General features: G+C 40.9%; 1 protein-coding gene across 1 annotated transcript; it reads right to left on the bottom strand.

The window, feature by feature from the left end:
- Nucleotides 1-264: 264 nt before the first annotated feature.
- cenpf (centromere protein F) lies at nucleotides 265-17,634 on the bottom strand. The gene is made up of 37 exons (XM_070904751.1): nucleotides 17,473-17,634; nucleotides 17,212-17,337; nucleotides 16,719-16,789; nucleotides 16,390-16,517; nucleotides 16,019-16,110; nucleotides 15,673-15,940; nucleotides 15,286-15,488; nucleotides 15,005-15,130; nucleotides 14,763-14,891; nucleotides 14,079-14,201; nucleotides 13,661-13,796; nucleotides 13,428-13,557; nucleotides 13,025-13,304; nucleotides 12,244-12,450; nucleotides 11,608-11,816; nucleotides 11,153-11,282; nucleotides 10,510-10,788; nucleotides 9,809-10,396; nucleotides 9,451-9,624; nucleotides 8,335-9,194; nucleotides 7,987-8,204; nucleotides 7,750-7,894; nucleotides 7,494-7,641; nucleotides 7,225-7,309; nucleotides 6,594-6,853; nucleotides 6,393-6,501; nucleotides 6,002-6,207; nucleotides 5,644-5,862; nucleotides 5,272-5,415; nucleotides 4,751-4,940; nucleotides 4,567-4,664; nucleotides 4,425-4,466; nucleotides 3,309-4,196; nucleotides 2,917-3,046; nucleotides 1,719-2,432; nucleotides 1,245-1,360; nucleotides 265-435 (listed from the first exon to the last, which is right to left on the bottom strand). Exons 1-37 carry the CDS (start codon nucleotides 17,632-17,634, stop codon nucleotides 265-267), a joined length of 8,304 nt encoding a protein of 2,767 aa, XP_070760852.1.
- Nucleotides 17,635-22,032: the final 4,398 nt, after the last annotated feature.

The raw sequence follows: 22,032 nt of genomic DNA, 5'->3' as shown, positions 1-22,032 counted from the left end.
AACAGAGAATAAAGAGAACAACAGGTCAAGTGTGGTTGTGTCTTTTTCAGTCGTGATTTAACAGGACAAGAAATAAAGTGACACACACACACAGCCCCCCCCGCCCCCACAAAGAAAGAAAGGAAAAGGTGCATCTACGGTGTTAAACGCTTTAAATGGTGCATGTTACTTTTTGTTGTAAAAATATGTGTCGTTACTTTAAAGGTCAAGAGTGTTAATCTTTTGTGCATCTATGAGTGTGTGTGTGTGTGTGTGTGTGTTGATCTACTGAACGTGACAGTTGTCTCCTTGTTGTGTTTGTTGTTTCTCTTTCTGTTCTGGCGTCTTGTGTGAACTCAGTGAACGACGTGGAAGTTTCTCCCCGCCACTCGGGGAAAGACATGTCCTGTTGGAGCCGTCTGCAGAGGGACTCTGGAGGGGTATGGGTCCCAAAACCTGTGGAAGACAGATGAAGAGAGAATGAGTGAAAGAGGAAAAACAGTCAAACAGGTGACTGTGAGACATTTTTTTCCTGTTGACCTCTCTGACCTGAAACTTCTACATCCTCTAAATCACCACTGGTTCACTTCAGCTGACCTGACACGATGAGAAGCTGACCTGGATTGACTAGAAAGTGAGAGGGGTCCAGATACCCTGTAGACATATTAGGGGCCCAACAACCTGACTAACCTAAACACATACACATTGACCTAGAAAGGAAATCATTAACTCTTTGACTCTAGTCAGCCTTCTATAAAAGTTCCTTCAGATACCAACACATGTGACAAGACATCATTACTATTCTAGCTGAAGTCTCTTTTCTTTGTCATTTAACCTTTTTTTCCCCCAATATAGAGGGCAATGCCAGTTGTAACACAGAAACAAGAAGAAACAACAACACTAACATCAAAGCCAGCTGAAGGAAGGTTTTTTTCCTTTCTGTCCGGCCAAGCTGACTGCAAATGTGGGACACATGGCAGCTCACATTTACATCTATTCATCTCTGCTCTCCTTTTCTGCCTCATGCCTGGAGTCAGACCCCATTGTTCACAACACTCTGCTTTATACTGTGTAATGTGTGTATTGTATATTGCATGTACATCAAGTGTATGTTCATTTTGTGTAGCTGGCTGTTGGGGACAGGCAGCTCAAGTGTTGTGCTGTGTGTATGTGTGTGTGTGTGTGTGTGTGTGTGTGTGTGTGTGAGTGTGAGTGTGAGTGTGAGTGTGAGTGAGAGTGAGAGAGAGATGGTTGTAGCTGCTCACCTTGCCGTCAGGTGCAGGAGCAGTCTGTCTGACAGCCAGTCGAGGGCTGCAGCGCCTCACTGCGGTTCTCCTCATGATGAATGGACTGGCCTCCCCCAGAGGAATATCAGCAAACCCTGCAAGAGTACAAATAATGACTTTGTTCTGACAACTAGTATTCGACCCAGTGATTAATCATTTCTATGAAATTGCATGTGTCTATATAGTGTCTCAAGCTCAAGGATGCCTGTAGAAATCTAAGAACAAAAAGCTGGAGGGTCACAGAGTCATGCAGTTTTAGTTTTATTTTGTTAGTGGTGCTCATTCTTGTAATTCCTTGTAAACATTAAAATATTTCTCCATCTAAGTTACAAGCTATTTATGCTCTATTCCACCAACATGAGGCCAGACTGCTAAAACTGGAACTCACACTATAATACACAGAAGACAAACTACAGGAGTTATGGCAACATTAGATCACCACCCAACACTCACCTCTCTGGACCAGCTCAGGAAGTCCCTCCGGTCTGAACTCCTCATCTTCTGGTTCAGTTCTTGGTTTGGGTGTAGTCACTGCGTTGGCTTTGATCTTCTTTGTCAGGTTGTGCAGGGCCTCCTGGGCGTTATGTTTATCGCTGATATCACAGTGACCCCGTTTCGACCCCTGAGGAGACCTCTGAGGTGTTGAAGGAGCCATGTTCTCAGTATTGTCGCCCAGTTTTTCTTCCTGATGTTTGGAGGAAGACTTCCTTCCTGAGCGCCGGCGGTGAGTACCGTCGGTGCTGCTGGACTGGATGTTAGCTTCATTAGCACGTTGGCTAGTAGTGAGCTGCTCCAGCCGGGTGGTCAGTGCATCAATGGTCTCTTCCAGTTTGTGGACTTTAACCATCAGACTGCAGTATTTATCCATGCTCTCATCTGCCTCAGTGCTTTTCTCCTCCAGGAGTTTGTTTAGTTCATCAAACTCCCTCTTCATCTCCTCCAGCTCTCTGTTTTTCTCTTCTAATTCCTTCTTCCTTCCATCGAGGGCAGCCGTAAGTTCTTCCACCTCCTTAGTGTGTTCTTGTGACTGAACTATTTTTTCTCCTGCCTCAGTGCTCTTCTGCTGCAGGGCAGTCTTCAGGTCTTCCACTTCCTTCTGTCTCTCATCTGCCACCAACTTCAGCTGGTTCACCTCAGCCTGCATCTCCTCACTGCTCTTTCTGTCGCCTGTAACAACAATGTAGCCCATGTTAATGAAATGATTCAGCTGCACTTTCTAGATGTTTTCAGAGCACAATGCAGGTCTGAGCATTGGAGTCTGTCATCCTAAGTTGGCCAATTACCAATATGAATGTTTACAATGCGGAAATTTGAGATTCTCTCCAATGGGCATTTGTTTTACATGTGTCCACTTCTTAATAAATGCTGAATTTATTCTGCTTAAAAGTCATACTGCATGTTAGCACTGAGACTAATGCTATCGCAGCCCTCCTGTTTCAAATCAGTAGAATCATATGATAAAATAGAATTATCTCATGGTCTATACTTTTAATATGCATCTTTGTCTGGAATTATTAAAATCTTGGATAAATTTGGATTCATTTAAAAACACAAACTGAAGTTTGTGTCCAGATTGAGAATTCTAGTCAATCCTGATAACTTTCACATCAAGTTTTTAAAATAATGTAAAATTTACATGTTTTGTTCTCACCTGAACTGTTTAGCATCACTTGCTTCTCCTGCTCCAGCTGTTTGCAGGTCTTCATCCAAAGACTCATCTTGCTCAGGGCAGAATCTCTCTCTTTAGACACACGAGCAGTAAGAGATGTCAGCTCTGACACCTGAAGCAGGAGGACAGAAAGTGGATTTGGTCATGTGGAAACAAGATAAAATATTAAACAATAAAACATAATTTTCACTTATATCTGTCTCATATACAGAGTCATTTCAAAATTCACTAATTTCTTTGATACATGCAATTTGAGTGAGTGGTTGGAAATTTGACTGCTGCAGACATTTTGAAGCTGTTGTGCTGAACCACACTTGTAGAAAAGAAAGCTTTTTATAGGATTGTAAAGGAAAGTAAACAGCATGTGTGTGTACCTTCTCACTGAGCTGTGCGACAGACAACTTGTATGCTTCCAACTCCTTCTCCATAGAGGCAACTGTAGACTGAAGACTCTCTTGTTCTTCTGTGAGCTTCTGTTTCTCCTCCTCAATTCTTTCCTTCTTGTGCTGCAGGTCATGTTTCTCCTTTTCTGTCAAGAAGAGGCTACATTGAAGCGTCTCTTTCTCTTGCTCTAGTCTTTCTTTCTCTCCTTTTACAGATGCAAGAGTGCAGCGCAGATTATCTCTCTCTTGTTCCACTGAAAACAGGGTTGAGTGCAGTTTCTCTTTCTCCTCTGCCAGCCATCCATTTTCTTCTTCTCTCCCTTCCTCTTTAGTTTTTATGAGTGTTTTAAGCTCCTTACGTTCTTCTTCCAAAGCCTCAATACTGGTCCTCAGGTTGTTTCTCTCTTTCTCCCACTCCTCCCCCTGAGAGCGGAGCCTCTCTCCTTCTGTCTGCCACTCCTCCAGAGAAGACTGCAGACATATTTTCTCCTTTTCCATCTCTACCAGCAGAGACTGCATCCTCTCTTTGTCCCCTTCTGTTTCTGCACTCTTTTGTTCGAGGGAGATCTCTCTCTGCCGAGAGGCTTCCAGCTGCGCCTGGAGGTTATCCACTTGTTTCGTTTGCCTCTCTGCCTCCTCTCTCATTCCTTTCTCCAACTCCTCTACCCTGTTTTTTTGTCTCTCCTCTTCCTCTCTTCTATCTACCTCTGCCTTCTCCAACCCTTTCTCCAGCTCCTCCTTAGCAGCCTTCAGGTCTTCTATCTCTTTGTTTTTTGTTTCGAGCTCTCTCTCCATGTGTTCTTTCTCAGATCTCAGGTTGTCCAGTGTGGCGGAGAGCTCTGATAGTCTGTCACTAAGCTCTCTTTTCTCCTCCTCCACCTGAGGGTCAGGAGGTGGTGAGGGTTGAAGACAGTCAGCAGAGAGTTTGTGAAAGGAGACAAGCCAAGAGTGGGGGAGAAAATCAAGATGGAAAGGAAAAGCATGTGAGAAAGGAAGAAAATGTAATATATTAATATATTGCTTGGTTTACAACAACTGTCATGTTTTACTATTAGAACATAAAGAAAAGGGCATCAGATAACAAAACACAGATTAATATGAAGGTACCTTTCTCCTTTCCTCCTCCAGCTCAGCTTTGGCTGTTTCAGCCTGTGGAAGAACACAAACCATTTGCATTGAACCACCTCACATGCGAATTTTATCCAGGCAAAAGTAAGTTTTTCATTCTGACATGTTTACAACAGAATACCTGTAGCACAGCTTCCTCTAGACTTTGCTCTACATCTTCGGCCTCTCGCTCCAGGGCAACAATGCGATCTTGCAGTGAGTCAGACTTTCTCTGAGCAGCTAGATAGGTAAAGAGTCACATTTAGGCCAACACCAACTCACAAAACTCAAGAGGTTATGTCATTTCAAAGGATATTAAGAGTCACCTTTGAGCAGCTCTCCCATCTTCTTTTTTTTCCTCTCGTCCGACTCAATGCGGACCTGGAGCTTTTCAATACCGGTCCTCATCTGCTGGACCTCGTCTTGTGTGGAGTTGAGACGAGAGGCAATCTCTCCTTTTTCTAGTAGAGAGGACTCCAGAGACTGTGAGAGACGACACACTTCTCCCTCTAAAGCCTTGAGGAAAAACAGAAGGGAAACAAGGAGGATTAGAAAGGGAACATTTTAAGAGAGGGTCACAAAGTTTATGTCCATAATTTGTATCTCATCATCGGTAGTATTTTGAGTATATAGTATATGGCAATGCTTAGGCAATATGTTGACAAACACAAATCTTTCATGCTACACAATTTCTTAAACCAAAGTGCATCTGAACCATCTGAGGGTTCATTGGCCCATGCTTTCTAAAAACACAAAACTTTTGTTTTAACTAACAAGCTAAAGAGAAAGCTCTGTGAAAATAGGTTCTCTGAGGAAACCCAACCTCAGTAAATTGTAACCCCCTCACCTGAATCTTGCCGACCATGGACTCAGTGTTTTGATTGGCTGAGGAGTGGTCTTCTGTGATCTTGCCAAGCTGCCCAATAAGCTCCTCTCTTTCTCCACTCTGTTCAGATATCGCCTGCTCCAGCGACATAATCTGCTCCAACAGCTTTAGTGAAAGAAAAGGGAATAAACTCTTCATAAAGAAAACATCAACCAAATTCAGCACGCACAAGCGCACACACAAAAGACATGCAAGTGCACAATAACGTCAGTTCAAAGTTTACTCATCATTTTACATTGAACGTCAACATATGTGACCACATGAGTAGATCTTCAACTGCAGACAGGTCTCAGATACTTAAGACAAACTCTCTTGAATTCTCCATGTACATACCTGTTGCCTCTCCGTCTTCAGTTTCTCCATGCTGCTTTGCAGGGCTTCATACTCCTTCCTCCCTGCTCTGATGTCATCCTCCAGGATGGAAATCAGGTTTCTGGTGTCACCGTTAGTCTTCTCCAGACTGTGAACTTTCTCTCTCCAGTGGCCCAAAGACTGGTTCAGGTCATCTCGCTCCTCAGTGCAGGACACAAGTTCGGACCTCAGCTGAGTAGTCTGGAGAAACATTGAGATTTAGAATAGTTGAAATGAGCCTACATATTGCTTTAATTGATCATTTTTCCCATACATGCACAATAATTTAGCCCTTACACAGTATTTTGATGTTTACACAGGCTTTTGATGAAGTGCTCACCTCTGTCGTGAGAGTTTCTATCTGCTGTTCCATGCCTGAACTTGTTCTCCTCTGGGTCTCCATCTCATCCTTCAGTTTGGTCCTCTCCTCCTGCAAGGTCTCCAGCTCAGACTCCATGCCCAGGATGTGCTGCTCCAGATTAGCTTTCTCAGAGCGAACCCTCTTCAGCTCGCTCTCCTGCTGAAGGAATTTCTCGTCCCATCCACCTACAGATGCAAGGAAAATATCTAATCAATATCAGCAAGCAACATGGTACAAAGCTTAAAGCCTCCGTGTTCCCTCATAAATCATTTAAGCTGCTCTTAATAACATGAACACAAACTATGGTTGCATTGTATTCATAGGCATTCACACCCACATATACTAAACTCTTTGAGTTTGAAATATTTACCTTTGGCCATCTCCAGTCCTTCCAGCATCTCCATAACATCAGCCAGCTGGCATTTAGACGTTTGCAGATGCAGAGTTAACGTCTCCCTCTCCTCTGACAGCTGAGCCAACTAAAAATGAGCACACAGTATTAGTATCAGTTATACTTGAGGGGCATTTACTATTTCAGTGATACTTGGCATTCTGCAATGTTTTCCCCTACCTGGTCAGCAAGGCATTTCTTCTCCTCCAAAGCGATGTTCAGCACATGTGCTGCACCATGTGCCTCCTCCTCTGCTGCATGAACTTTCTTCTCTAAGTTTTGAACTTGGACTTCCAGCTCGGAGGTCAACTCCTTTCTCAGTGCGAGGTCAGAGTTCAGTAGGTCAAACTCTGAGTGCAGGGTCAGGAGTTCATTTACTTGTTTTGTGATAATTTCCTTGTAGTGGTTGAGGCCATCTTGCACCTGGGACGACTCTGTCGTTGATAGGCGGATTGAACATATACAAGTTATTTCAACATCACTGATCAGATTTAAAGCAATAATTCATAGTGTGAATCAGAAGTGTCAATTCTAATTCGATGGATGTCTATAATAGGATGTAATGCTTATATTGGACTAAGTAATAGCCTGTAGCTTTATAAGTTTTAAGAATCTGGTTTGATAGTTGGACCCCACTGAAAAGTTGAATTACCAGTGTAATTTTAAATAGCAACGGTAAACAATTTAAGTATTTTTGCAGAAAATGTTGAAATTATGAGTGTAAACTGGGAGCGCAGTGTGAAACAAAGTACAATTATTAAAACTGCACCATTTAGTTACTCACCAGGGGATTCTAACTGTCCGGTCTCCCCAAGGGAGGAAGACGGTGGAGAAAATTCAGAGATTTCAGGTTTACTTTCAAGACCATCTCTGGGACTATTGCTGTCTTCAGGAGGCTGCAAGAAAGAACATGAAATAAAAATGTCATAAAGACACAAAAGGTAATTCTGTTTATAATATAGAAACGCACTCAATGCTTACGTGCATTATGCTTATGTATTCAGAAAAAACTATAATTTCAGCACTCTTGTGAACAATTTGACTGAAGGACAAATACGCACTGTAATAATTGTTTTCTACCTGATGTAAAGGTTGCTGTTGATGCTGCTGCTCTTTATTACCCCTCATTTCCTCTACACCGGCCTGACACGCCTCCCTCTCCTCGCCCAGTTGTTCCTGGATCATCTCCTGCTCAACAACGTCCTCCTTGAAGACCAGCTCTGTCTCACTACCAGGGGTTGAGGGAGATTAAATGTATTGATCATGTAATGAAACAAATGTAACACACAAAGCCATTTCATTTTGTATTCATTCTTAGTAAAAATAACTCCTGTACCTGGAAGCCTTGTCACACTGGTGGGAAAGATCATCCAGTTCAGACACCATAGGGCTCAGCTGTTCCTTTCCTGGAAGGGACTCAGTATTGGTACTGACACTTGTATCAAGTGTTGGCTCTACACCAGTCTGTCCTGCTGCTTCTGCTGGGGAAACAGTTACAGGTAATTCAATGTAAAATGTAAAGCTGCAGCAGTGTTTCATGAAAAACTTTAGTGTGGTTTTGGTTTACACTTACCACCAATTTCTCTTTCCAATGTCTCCTCAGACTCCATGTAGCTTTTTTCTCCCAGGTTCTGGGTTTCCTGCAATTCTGAGAGCTGCATTATGAGGCTATTTTGTTGGCCAACCTGCTCCAGCAGTGAATCGTACTGCTGCTGTAACTCAGTCAGCTCCCTCTGTAAGTCCGCCAACTTCTGATGCAGCTCTGCCTGCTCTGCCTCAAACTGTTGGCTCCTGTGATACAGCATAAGTGACATTAATAGTACAAAAACTCTCTCATTAAAACATTTAATAGAGTCCAAAAAATGAACTATAGCAACTCATACAAACTTCAAAGTGGAAAGCAGATAAAGATGTACTATACCTCTCTCTGTTCTCCTCCTCAGCTCTCTTGTCTCTCATCTCGAGCTGCTCCTTCAGCCTCTGGTACTCCTGCTCTGAGGTCAGGAGGGAGTGCTGGATGCACTCGTTCTCCTCTTTAAATGAAGCCACCTCATCTTTATGCCTCTCTATCCTTTCTTGTAACTGCAGCTTCTCTTCAGTTACTTGATTCACACTAGATTGTAGTTTGATGTTCTCTTCAGTCAGCCGATTGTATTTCTCAACTACTCGATTTAAGTTATTTTTCTCTGACGTTAGCTCATTCAGTTTAGCCTCAAGTTGGATTTTTTCCTGGTTTATCAGATTGAGGGTAACATCTAGTTGGGCTTTCTCCTCAGTGACCTGTCTAAGGGTCGATTCAGCTTGTTGTTTCTCTTCAGTCATTTGATCAATCTTCTGCTTTTCTTCAGTTAACTGCTCAATGTTGGCCTGCAGTTGTTTGTTCTCCTCAGCTAGCTTGTCTAAACTGGTTTCCAGCTGTTTCTTCTCTGTGTTTACTTGAACAATTTCAGTTTCTACTTGCTCTTTGTCATCTGTCAACTGTTTCAATGTAGTTTCAAGTTTGCTTCTCTCTTGTCGTAACTGGTTAAGATTATTATCTTTGTCCTCAATTATCTGCCTGAGAGTTGTCTCTAACTTGACATTTTCCTCTGTGGTCTGAATGAGTTGAGACTCTAAAGTGGTAACACTTTCCTCCAGCTGGCTTCGTTTGTCAGCATCCTCTTCCAGACGAGTTATTTCACAGCTCCTCTCCATCAACTCCTCCCTAGCTGTGACATACTGTGTCTCCAGCACAGAGTTCTGAGATTGGACCTCCTCTAAACGGGTTTCCAAGACAGAGACCTGAAAAGGTTGGAGTTTAAATTGAATCCAATTAGGGATGTTTTCTTGCTACAGAGCAACAGGAGCTGGTAAAGATGATGCCAATTTGCTGCTTGAATATTTATTAAATAATCAAATAAATCAGGCAGTTATGAGACACATTCAAATGTAAGACTTTATGGAAATGTGAAGATATTGACATTAAAGAATGTAGACAATGAATCTCCACACTAGCATTTGTGGCACAAAAGTATTCAGTGTAAGATAGTGGCTCTACCTGGGCTTTGCTGTCCTCCAGTCTTGCCTCCATGTCAGACATCTGGGTTTGGTTCTGAGCCAGCTGAGCCTCCAGAGACTCTATGGTTCCCTTCAGCTCCTCCACCTGACTGTCAAAAGAGTTCATGACTGTCTCGTTGTCCTCCAGGTCCATTTGCAGCATCTCCAGCTGAACCTTAATGTGACAAAATTTAACGAATAAAGCAAATTATTAAATCAAGGACTCATCACACTTTTTTATTTGAAGATTACATCTTCTGATCTACCAAGACTAGTATAATATAGTAAGGTTTCCAATCTATGTAAGATTGTTGACATTTAAGGCCCAAAACAAAACCAAGAATATATGAGTAACCAACCTTGATTTTGTTCATGGCAACCATCCTCTCCTTCAAGAGATCTGACGTTTTGGCCTGCTCTGCCTCTGCTTTATTCAGCTTCTCCTTCAGACTCTTTATCGTGTTGTCTCTCTCTTCTAAGCCACGTGAAGCAGCAGACAGAGTCGTCTTCATGGTCTTGATCTCTTCTCGTCTAGAATTTGATTCCGCTTTAGCAGCAGTAACTGATTGTTTTGCGGCTTCAAGCTTCTCTTTAATGTGCTTCTTTTTGGTAAGAACATTTTCCATCTCCAAAGCGTGACTCTCTGACTCTTTGGTCATCTTCTCTGTGAGCTCTTTGACATCTTTCTCCAAAGCAAAGATCAGACTAGTTTTCTCAGTCAGGTTGTTCTCCAAGTTGGACTTAATTTCAACAGTGGAGGAGTGACTCCTCTCGAGCGCATCTAGACGCTTCTTAAGGTCAGCATGGGACTGGTTGACCACGTCCAGTTCATTCTTTAAGACTGGAAGCTTCTCTGCTGCATCTTTGCCTGCAGTTACCTCTTCCTCTAAGGAAGATATCTGCTCCAGAAGGTTGTTGATCTTCTCAGTATGAGCCTGTTGGAGTTTCTAAATGAGAAATAGATTTAATTAGTTTATTATTTGTAAGAAGCACAGCCCATAGTATGTATGAGAAAACATGTAGAACTAACTACCCTACTAAAACAAAGTTAAATTTTTACCTCAGCCTCTTTCTTCACCTCTTGAACTCCATTTTCAAGCTGAGCTTTTTGTTTCTCCAGAGACAAAATCAGAGCTTCAGCCTCTCTGAGCTGCTTCTCCTTCTCTTCTGTGTGGCTCCGCACATCATTCAACTGCTCCTCTAACTGTTTGAGCTCTTCTGATTTTTTCTCAATCATCTTTTTGTGTTCCTCTTCATTGTCTGACAGTGTCTTAATTTCTTTCTGCAGCTCAGCTCCCAGTTGCTCCTGGACCTTCAGGAACTGACCCATGGAACTGACCTGAAACATGAACAGAAGATTCAACTATGGCTTTTAATGGTTCAGACAAAAGTAAAGAATAATACCAAACATAAGGAAAAAGCACAGGGCATAACATTATAAAGTCAGCTGAATAGATTTCATTTGCCACTGAAATTAGAGACACTCAGTATACTCAGTCATAATACTCTTCTTCTTCTTCAAGTGGCATTAACATTGGGTAAATATTAAACATATGATAGTAAAGATACGTTGACCACAATGTACTCATTGGTCATTAGAACTTCAAAAGAAATGACAGAATGTGTAAACAAAAGGCTCATTGTTAAATAAACAAAATGAATAAATAATCGGTAAGTTTCTGTTGCAGACCAGTAAAACAGACCTGTTTTTTTGTGAGCAGCAGCTCTTGCTGAGCCTCCTCCAACCGCAGCTTGAGTTGCTCAGTCTCTTCGACCTTTACTGTCACACTCTCCTCACACTGCTTCAGCAGGGCTGCCTTCTCCTCTACCAGCCTGGTAGAGATGAGACACCAAAGACAGAAAATAAGCATGTTGAAAGCAAGCTACAATTATTGTTTCCCCAAGGAAACAATGGGGACACAGTATTCATATTATGCTTATATCATAAGGCACTAAGGCATCAGGAATAAGGCACTGAGGTAAAAGTATTTTATTGCGGCTGTATTCATTGAGCTCTTAAACCCTGCAGTCTCATAGTCTCAACAAAAAAAAAAAAAAACTTTATAAAGTTTGTAATGGTAGGATTTATCGCAGGGATGTTATATATGAAGAGTTGATGCAAAATTATTAACTAAACCGCAACAAACAAAACTCCCACCTGGCATTTTGCTCTTCCTGCTGTGCAGAGGCCTGAGCGAGGCTCTCTCTCAGCTGGCTGATCTCCACTTGGCCCAACTCCACCAGCTGGTCTTTGGATCGAGCCAGGTCGCAGGCTGCCTGGTGTTCGTCCTGCAGCTCTGTGTTGGTCCTCTCAGCCTGCTCTGCTCGAGTCACTTCCTTTTGCAACCGTAACTCCAGATCTTTGACCTGTTCAGATAAAAGAGTAAGCACTTCGCCAAACCAGGAATATGTTAAATCAATGGCTATTGGTTATATTGCTTTAGGTCCAGTCAGATTTTTTTTGGGTTATCCTGTGCTGTTACCAAGACCAACATCTGAATAAAGGTACAGTGCACTTCAAAGATGCAGAGACTATTCATCAGCTAATTCCACTACAAATCAGGAAGGAAGCCATGTTTTTCAAATTTCCACATTCAACATTTTAAAATGTAAAAATCTTTCAACCTAAAAAGAAATATCTTTGAGCATTGCTCATACATGATAGAGCCTAACACAAGACTAAAGAATCCAGTTTCAGCAGAGATCTAAAGTTGTGTACAATGTGTATTTTTTGCTACAAGCCTATTATGTTGCTTATGAACCTTGCAAAGCAAACAACAATATAATAAATCACCTGTGCTTCTAGCTGAGCCACTTGCACAGCAACATTCTCCAGGTCTTTGTTGTGCTTCTGTCCAGCCTCGGAGAACTTAGACTGGAGCTCCTCGTACTGATGCTCCCTCTCCTCCAACTCTGTGCTCTTGTTGAGAAGTTCTCCCTTCAAGGAATCGATGTGAGCAGACAGACTGGCCCTTTCTCCCTCTACACTCATGAGCTGCTTCTACGATAGCGAGAAGAAATGTATTTAAGGTGAGGGTTAAACTACTTTGGAGTCAATTATATTTCTCATTCCAGTCCTAGATGGCATTCTGTCAACGTATCTTCAGAACAGCAAAGTACCTAAAACATCAACGGTATACATGTTTTGGCATAAGCCCACAGAATCTCCAAAACAAGGGTACTAATGGTAATAATTAGAATAACATAATAATAACACATCCTAGAATGCACTGGGCAACACAGGTTGATGATTTTCACATTAAATTATCCTTCGTAGAGGTTTCTTATAGAAACAAATTGTTATCATTATCTTTTCAGTTATTTTCTAGCTAGCTAGCTTACCAACAGGGCCTTTCAAACTTTCTTATTAAAAATGAATTATTTGTGAATTCAAAGCCAACCCAATGTTTAACAGGTTTTGGGGTATACAGCTAAACAATCAGTATGAGTGTCTGTGTACTAAAAATGACAGAACAAACATTCAGCATGCAGGCTTATCAATTTGGATAAACTGTGTGGTATATTTTTCCTATTCCAATAAAATTGAATATATATTGACAACCATAGCACCTTACCTTAAGTTCATCATTTGCCTCATTCAGCGAGGTGAGACTGCTCTCCAAGTTGCCAATTTTGTCAGTGAGGTCTTTTTGCACAGCCTCAGTTTCATTAATTAGGGTCTCCTTTATCTTCTTCCACTCCAGCAGAGCTAGATGGTCTCGATTCAGTTCCTTACACTCATTCTGACTTGCAGTGAGATTGGATTTCAGCCCTTGGCTCTCCTTCTCTTGGACTGTCAATCTGTTGTTCAGCTTCTCTGTCTCTTGCTTCTGTTTCTGCAGTTCATTCTGAGATCTACAGTATAAAATAAAATATTTACAATGACTTAAAGTTAAATATTACAGATATAGTATACCCTTTACTCTTTCACAAAGTATGAGTGAACATTCTTCTTTCCTACAGTAAAACAATGTTTACCTGTCATTATTGGCCTCTGCATCAGAAAGTGTTCTCTTCAGGTTTTCCTGCTCCCGGGCTGAAGCCTGAGTCTGCTGCTCCAGTTTAGACTGAAGTCTCTTCAGCTCCTCCCCCTGCCCCTCTGATTTTGCTGATGAGTAAAAGGACAAACAAATTAAAAACTGAGATAACCCCAGATAATTCTCTAAAATAACTGCTACCCTCTGCTAACGCCATTCCTAGTACTAATATACCTTTGAGGTCGTCTAGTAATCCCTGGGTGCGTTTTAGGCTTTGGTCTGCACTCTTCTTCTCTTCCTCCAGCTGACTCAGACGTCTGCTGCTCTGGTCCAACTGGACAGTCGCACTGTTTTTCTCTTTCTGCAGGTCCTGGAGGGAGGAAAAAATGTGGAAAGAACATGAGTGGCAGTAGAAGATTATGACAGAGATGGGGGAAGATCTGTTTGTAGTGTTGAGATAAATAAATAGTGAAAGCTTTACATTTTGGTAATTTGTTTAAAATATAATGATATTTGGTGTGTGGGGGGGTTATAGTTCATAGTCGGCCACACGGGCTCTTCACAGTAAAGATAAAAGCTATATCAGCAGATTTGCCAGTGAGTTGTCAATTCCCAATTACAGTAACAGGATATTCTACTAAAAGCAACCCACCTCCATTCTCTTGCGGAGGTCCTGCTCTTTGGTCTGGCTGGCCTGGAGGCTCTGTTCTGACCTCAGCACTTTCTGTTTCTGCTCCTCCACCTCCTTCTCCATCTGACTCTTCTGGAAACACATCTGGAAAGGAGCAAAAGGAGAGAAGAGTTAAGAGGAGAAGGGAGAAATATATACAGGAGCAGGCAGTGTGACACAAACGTCACATACAAATGCCCTAAACCCTACCAGCTGGAATTACTACTGAATTTCAATGTTCAAATCTTTCATCAAATATGATCTGCAAAATAAAAGTCAGCATTTGGGGCATTGCCGGCAGTTGGCATACCTTACATGCAAACTGAAATAGTTGATACTGCATCAGTTAGGCTCTTGAAATTGAAGTACAGGAGAGGAGTGGAGCAACATGGTAAAGGCATCAATCAGTCTACCACGTCTTGAACTGTATTCCACTCGGGATAAACTGAGCCTGTTACTCTGCTCTTCTCACAGCAATCCTTTAAATAAGGCCAATAATTTAAGTACACAACGTAATGACAAAGAAATAACTGACGTTTATGTGCCCCCCTCAGTTAGGTGACTTTTCTTCCAAGTTATCCTAATTGATGGTTGTGTGTAGAAAGAATGAATTTGAGTAGATGAAGGAAGAGCAGAAAGTGCAGAGCAGAGATGTGACAGAGTTACCTTCTCCATGTCAGCCTGCAGTATGTTGTGCTCTTTTTTGGACTGTTGGACCTCTTGTGTTAGCTTGGTTCTGGTCTGGTTCAGCTGCTGTTCCAAAGCCTGTTGAGAACTCTGCAGCTGGGCTAGCTCCTACACAAAATACAACAGGAATAAAACTTTTTGATTGAAAAAATTACATTTTTATTATGTCCTATCTAAGTCCTTAAAAGGTCTAATGATGTTATGACTCCAGGTTGTTGCACCTTTTGACTGTCTCTTTCTTGGTCCTTGAGTTTCTGCTCCAGAACTCTTCTGCAGCTCTCAGCGTTGTGCCTCTGACAGCTCATCTCCTCCGTGACTTGTTTCAGCTTCTGCTCAACTGATGAACACTGAGGAAAAATAAGCAGAACCTTTGTCAATCATGTACATGTTTTCTTCTGTTTTTACCTATCTTTCATACTATAAACTATGTACTCACGCAGAATAGCACAAAAACCATATATCCCATATTAATAAAGTCTATGTACCAATCATGGAAGCCTACCTTGGCCACAACCTGCTGGTGTCTGTCATTGGCCTGACTCAGCTCGTGGCTGGTCTTGGCCAGGTCTCTGTCCCTTTCAGTCAGCTCTTTGCAGGCCTGGTTCAGTTGGGTTTGTAGTTCCTGCAGCTTAGAGGCCTGGCTACGAATTTCCTTCTCCTGAGTGGACAGATTCCTCTCCAACTCTGACACACGACCACGCAGCTCTGATGAAGAGATAGTAAAAATTAAAACCCTATTGCTGGACATGATCAGGATATCTGTCAGAAGCCAAATATATTTTAGGTAGTGGATGTGCAAAAAAAAAAAAGGGCTACCTAATATTTCACAGAAAAGATCCTAAACACTACACAAGATATTAATTATCTTTTCAAATTATAAACATTCCACCTTGGTTGATGGTCTTTAGCTGCTCCATCTGTTGGGAAGATCCACTGGGACTCTGCACTGCTCTGGAAGAGCTCATCCGCTGGCTGGATTTAATGGGTGTCTCCTCGTGGGCGTCCCACAGGGATGTCCCTCGCTTCTTCAGAGGCGTTTCCATTGCATCCTGAGACTGGCGGCTGTGGGCCTGATCCTGCCATGGGAATATGGAAGATCCAGCTTGGCGAGCAGCGATGTCCTTGTGGCTTACACTGACTGAGGACTGACTCAACAGCTAAAAGAGAAGAGATAAGTTAATGTCATCAACTACAAAGAGGCAAACTCACATTATCAATATAAGTAATGCACTCACTTTGACCTGCAGGACTTTGAGTTCAGTCTCCAGCCTTTTTCTTTCTTCTACCTCCTGGCTGTACTTCTCCTGAAGGTCCTCTAGTCGGTTATCTATGGAGCAAAAATACAAATACCATGTTAAAGTAAACTGACACACTCACCCAGAGTCACTCAGATACACATATTTGGCTCACATACAAAGCCCCAGGTAGATGAAAGGCAGCAATATCACTAACATTTACAATAATACCAGCAGGACAGGTAAGCATATTGCTGGAAACCAAACAAGTGAGGTGAAGAGAAAAAAAGGAGAAACATCTAATAAAATGACTGTATAAAATATATACAGCATGAACTTGAGACACAGATGATGAAAACAAATTGACATACCCTGCTGTCTGTAGGCCGGGACAGGCGCTGGGGCAGGGAAACTTTTCTGTGGAGTAGTGTAGGGCTGAAGCTCAGAGGAGGAGGAGGAAGATCCAGCAGACTGAGAACGATCCATTTCATTTTTGTACCTGAGTAGATGGAAAGACAATAAAGACAGCATTAACAGTCACTCAAGAGTCAGGATTTCAGTGCTTTCCACCAGGTCAAATAGTTTATATATTTTCATGTTAAGCATGACTTACTCAGTACTTGACAAAGCACCATGTCAAAGGAGCTACATTGTGAATCCACCTTCTCTAAAAATGCTTATCAACAGACACTGAACTCACTTCTTGAGCTCCTGCTCCAGTCGTTCTATGGTCTTCCTGCAGGAGTTAAGCTGACCCTCCAGGTAGCTCACCTAAATTTAGAAAATGGATTTAGTCAAGACCAAAGAAAGCTAAAATTTCATGTTTAAATCCCAATAAGTAGAACATGGGCCTCATTTTCCTTTTTTTTGCCCTCACAGTGGTTGATTGCGTACTAGTGACTATGTGTTTGTCCACTGGACAGCTCTATAATACATGACACTGACATGCTCTCCAGTTACTGTGTAACATTACAGTTGTAATAGCCCATAGAGATAAAATACTGTTTTTCTTTCTATAAATTTGATATCAAAAATACATAGAATGTTGGCTTAAATATACATTCGTGTAGATCTGTGAAACATGTATACGAGCTGTTAAATAACAGCGAACTGATAACTTTGTCCCCTAGTACTGACTGAATTACAAACTAAATAGGAATAAACTGCATTTCTTTCTCACATCAGGAACTGACCTGCTGCTCTTTGACTCCGAGATCATGGCTGGCCTTTTGACGGGCTTTCTCCAGAGAGTCACATGACTCTACTAAAGACTGGTTCTCTCTTTTCAAAGCAGAGGTCTCAGTTCGTTCATTGTCAGCCTGAAGAAAGAGAAATTCATAGATGTATTTCTATTTTTTATTTAAAAAGAAATCTTCCACTTATATTAGGTCAATGCAGTGGTAATTTCCCCAAAGGGTTCAATACAGTTTCATCCATTCCTGTTGAACACTGACCTTTTGTTTCTGTTTTTGCAGGGCAGCCTCTAAGGAGTCCAGCTGAAACTGTTTCTGGGACCGTTCCTTCTTCAGTTTGTCCAGCTGGACTTCCATCTCCTGGATCTTCTGCAGGGCTTTCCCTGGAAGTCCATCCTTCCACTCCTCCACCGCCCAGCTCATGGTTTATAACCTGACTAAATGAACATTAACTTATTTGGGGGAAAACAGAACTAAACTACAAAAGGCTACATGACCAATAAGTAACGTTGGGGTAACTGCTAGCTTAAATTCTGTATGTATTGCCATGTGATGAAAACAAATGTTTTTGTCCTAACAAAAACACAACAATGCACACGTTCAAATCACATTAAAATTAACTAATGTTAACCCCCTCTTTGAATTTAGTTGTAATGCCACATATATTTGCATATAATTAAACATAACTCACAGTAAGTCAGCGTGAGCAACCTTAATGCTAGTTAATATTATCAAGAAAACGAAAAACAATGTTTGCTTACTGGTTAATGCACAATTAACGTTATAACAGCAACTTAACGTTAAGATTAGCCAATAAATTGGTTAGTTATAGGTTACCTTAGAGTTATCTCCTACCAGCGTGGGGGCATTGTGAAGTAATCAAATATTAGCTAGCTAACTAGCTACGTTGTTACAGTTAACGTAATCGTAGCTAACGTAACACTAATGTTAACTAATGTTACCATATTAGTATCAATGTTATTTAACGTGAACTAACGGTGGCTAAAAACACATCTGAGATATCAATGGTGTTATCGTTAGTGTTAGTGGAGCGTATACGTTACAAGTTTCTGTTGGCGTTAACGTTAACTGGGTTAAACATGTTCTAGCAGACGTTACTTTTAAGCTAATATCCACAAATCAACAGCCTGAAATTACAAAAAATGTTGGGAAATGACACATATGCTAACATTAACTTAAGGGTAAAATGAATCGCTGTAAGAGATAAGATTCAAGACAGCTGCACTTACTTTGGGCGCGATGCTTCTATCACACACACTGTTTGGGTTATTGTCGTTGAAAAATTCAAACTCCACCGGAGGAAACCGCAATTCACTCGGCTCGATGCTCATTGGCTAGTTTGTGTGACGTCAGTCAAACAACGTACACGATTGGTTTACATCTGTTCCTGTCTCAACAGTGCCAGCATGTGGTGTAAGTACTCACAACACACAGTATATCAAGATGTCCTCCACAGACAGACGAGACAGACATCTTTTCTTTTATATTTCATTATATTCATTGTATAAACACAATAACAGCACAGAACAATTAACTGTACAATTAACCTAAATTTAGAAAACAGTGAACATAATACCTGTGGAAGTTTGTGTCTATGTCTGTATTATGATTTTCTTTTAATTTCGCTATCATACATACATTTTAATAGTACATGCAGCCTAATAAATAAAGATAAAAACTTTGAAAATAACCCTTAAATTTAGTTCTCTTCTTCCCAGAAATTGATTAAATGCAAATATATTATATTTGATATATATATAAAAATGCTGACACCCTTAAAGGTACCATATGTAACAAATGTACATGTATTAATCACTTTTTATAGCCAATTATATCATTATATATTATCATATCATTAGAGACAGAATATTTTATTAAGGGTTTATTTCGACCAAAACAGAATTGGTGATTGTTTGAACAGTGGAAAGACTAACCGAGATGGTTTTGGTGAGTTTTACTTTGTTTCTGAGTTTGAATCATACTGAAGAAGATTAGGGTCACCTGAAACATTTATTTGAGTTCTGAGGTCACTAACTCCTTTTTGTAGGCTGGCATTCTCTCCTGTGACCTCATGATGATGTCACCGGATCAGTTATTTTAGTTTATAAGTAAGACTACAAAACATAATAGTGATTGACCTGGCGTCAACCCAGCTTCTCCTGAGTCTCCCCCTCTGGGGGCTAAAAGACAGGGCAAGCACTTTTTATTTTTTTTTGTCTTTTTTACATTTTACTAGCAAACAGCTTAGTGAACACACAAGACATAGACAGTCTGTTTCTGAGTTTGAATCATACTGAAGAGGATTAGGGCCACCTGAAACATTTATTTGAGTTCTGAGGTCACTAACTCGTTATTGTAGGCTGGCGTCCTCTCCTGTGACCTCATGATGATGTCACCGGATCAGATATTTTAGTTTATAAGTAAGACTGCAAAACCTAATAGCGATTGACCTGGTGTCAACCCAGCTTCTCCTGAGTCTCCCGCTCTGGCGGCAACATGACAGGGCAAGCACTTTTTTAAAAAATGTTTTTACAAGACATAGTTTGAATCATACTGAAGAGGATTAGGGCCACCTGAAACATTTATTTGAGTTTAGAAATCAGTAACTCCTTTTTGGTAGGCTAGCATTCTCTCCTGTGACCTCATGACGATGTCACCGGATCAGATATTTTAGTTTATAAGTAAGACTGCAAAACATAATATCCATTGACCTGTGGATCGACTCAGCTTCCTTAGTTGGAATGCCATGGACCTCACCCACATCCTCAGAGGTGGAGGAGTTGAGTCGATGACCATCTCCAAAGGTGAATGAGTTGAGTTGCTGACAGTCTCCACGGCCTCCCGCTCTGGTTTTGAAGCGTAGACAGTCAGCGTGCAAAAAACAGCCTTGGGAAGCTGGCCTTAGCTCATTCTGACCAACAATGTTTGCTTACTGGTTAATGCACAATTTATTTGTAAAGAAACGGTAACTTATGTTAATGTTATAACAGTAACTTAACGTTAAGATTAGCTTGTTTAATAAATTGGTTAGTTATAGGTTACCTTAGAGTTACCTCCTACCAACGTGGGGGCATTGTGAAGTAATCAAATATTAGCTAGCTAACTAGCTACGTTGTTATAGTTAACGTAATCGTAGCTAACGTAACACTAATGTTAACTAATGTTACCATATTAGTATCAATGTTATTTAACGTGAACTAACGGCTCGATGCCCATTGGCTAGTTTGTGTGACGTCAGTCAAACAACGTACACGATTGGTTTACATCTGTTCCTGTCTCAACAGTGCCAGCATGTGGTGTAAGTACTCACAACACACAGTATATCAAGATGTCCTCCACAGACAGACGAGACAGACATCTTTTCTTTTATATTTCATTATATTCATTGTATAAACACAATAACAGCACAGAACAATTAACTGTACAATTAACCTAAATTTAGAAAACAGTGAACATAATACCTGTGGAAGTTTGTGTCTATGTCTGTATTATGATTTTCTTTTAATTTCGCTATCATACATACATTTTAATAGTACATGCAGCCTAATAAATAAAGATAAAAACTTTGAAAATAACCCTTAAATTTAGTTCTCTTCTTCCCAGAAATTGATTAAATGCAAATATATTATATTTGATATATATATAAAAATGCTGATACCCTTAAAGGTACCATATGTAACAAATGTACATGTATTAATCACTTTTTATAGCCAATTATATCATTATATATTATCATATCATTAGAGACAGAATATTTTATTAAGGGTTTATTTCGACCAAAACAGAGTTGGTGATTGTTTGAACAGTGGAAAGACTAACCGAGATGGTTTTGGTGAGTTTTACTTTGTTTCTGAGTTTGAATCATACTGAAGAAGATTAGGGTCACCTGAAACATTTATTTGAGTTCTGAGGTCACTAACTCCTTTTTGTAGGCTGGCATTCTCTCCTGTGACCTCATGATGATGTCACCGGATCAGTTATTTTAGTTTATAAGTAAGACTACAAAACACCTGGCGTCAACCCAGCTTCTCCTGAGTCTCCCCCTCTGGGGGCTAAAAGACAGGGCAAGCACTTTTTATTTTCTTTTGTCTTTTTTACATTTTACTAGCAAACAGCTTAGTGAACACACAAGACATAGACAGTCTGTTTCTGAGTTTGAATCATACTGAAGAGGATTAGGGCCACCTGAAACATTTATTTGAGTTCTGAGGTCACTAACTCGTTATTGTAGGCTGGCGTCCTCTCCTGTGACCTCATGATGATGTCACCGGATCAGATATTTTAGTTTATAAGTAAGACTGCAAAACCTAATAGCGATTGACCTGGTGTCAACCCAGCTTCTCCTGAGTCTCCCGCTCTGACTCAGCTTCCTTAGTTGGAATGCCATGGACCTCACCCACATCCTCAGAGGTGGAGGAGTTGAGTCGATGACCATCTCCAAAGGTGAATGAGTTGAGTTGCTGACAGTCTCCACGGCCTCCCGCTCTGGTTTTGAAGCGTAGACAGTCAGCGTGCAAAAAACAGCCTTGGGAAGCTGGCCTTAGCTCATTCTGACCAACAATGTTTGCTTACTGGTTAATGCACAATTTATTTGTAAAGAAACGGTAACTTATGTTAATGTTATAACAGTAACTTAACGTTAAGATTAGCTTGTTTAATAAATTGGTTAGTTATAGGTTACCTTAGAGTTATCTCCTACCAACGTGGGGGCATTGTGAAGTAATCAAATATTAGCTAGCTAACTAGCTACGTTGTTATAGTTAACGTAATCGTAGCTAACGTAACACTAATGTTAACTAA

This window comes from Enoplosus armatus, chromosome 1 (genome assembly GCF_043641665.1).
Source record: "Enoplosus armatus isolate fEnoArm2 chromosome 1, fEnoArm2.hap1, whole genome shotgun sequence".
Taxonomy (NCBI): domain Eukaryota; kingdom Metazoa; phylum Chordata; class Actinopteri; order Centrarchiformes; family Enoplosidae; genus Enoplosus; species Enoplosus armatus.
Note: the sequence above shows the minus strand (reverse complement) of the source record. Positions and strands in the feature narration are given on the sequence as shown.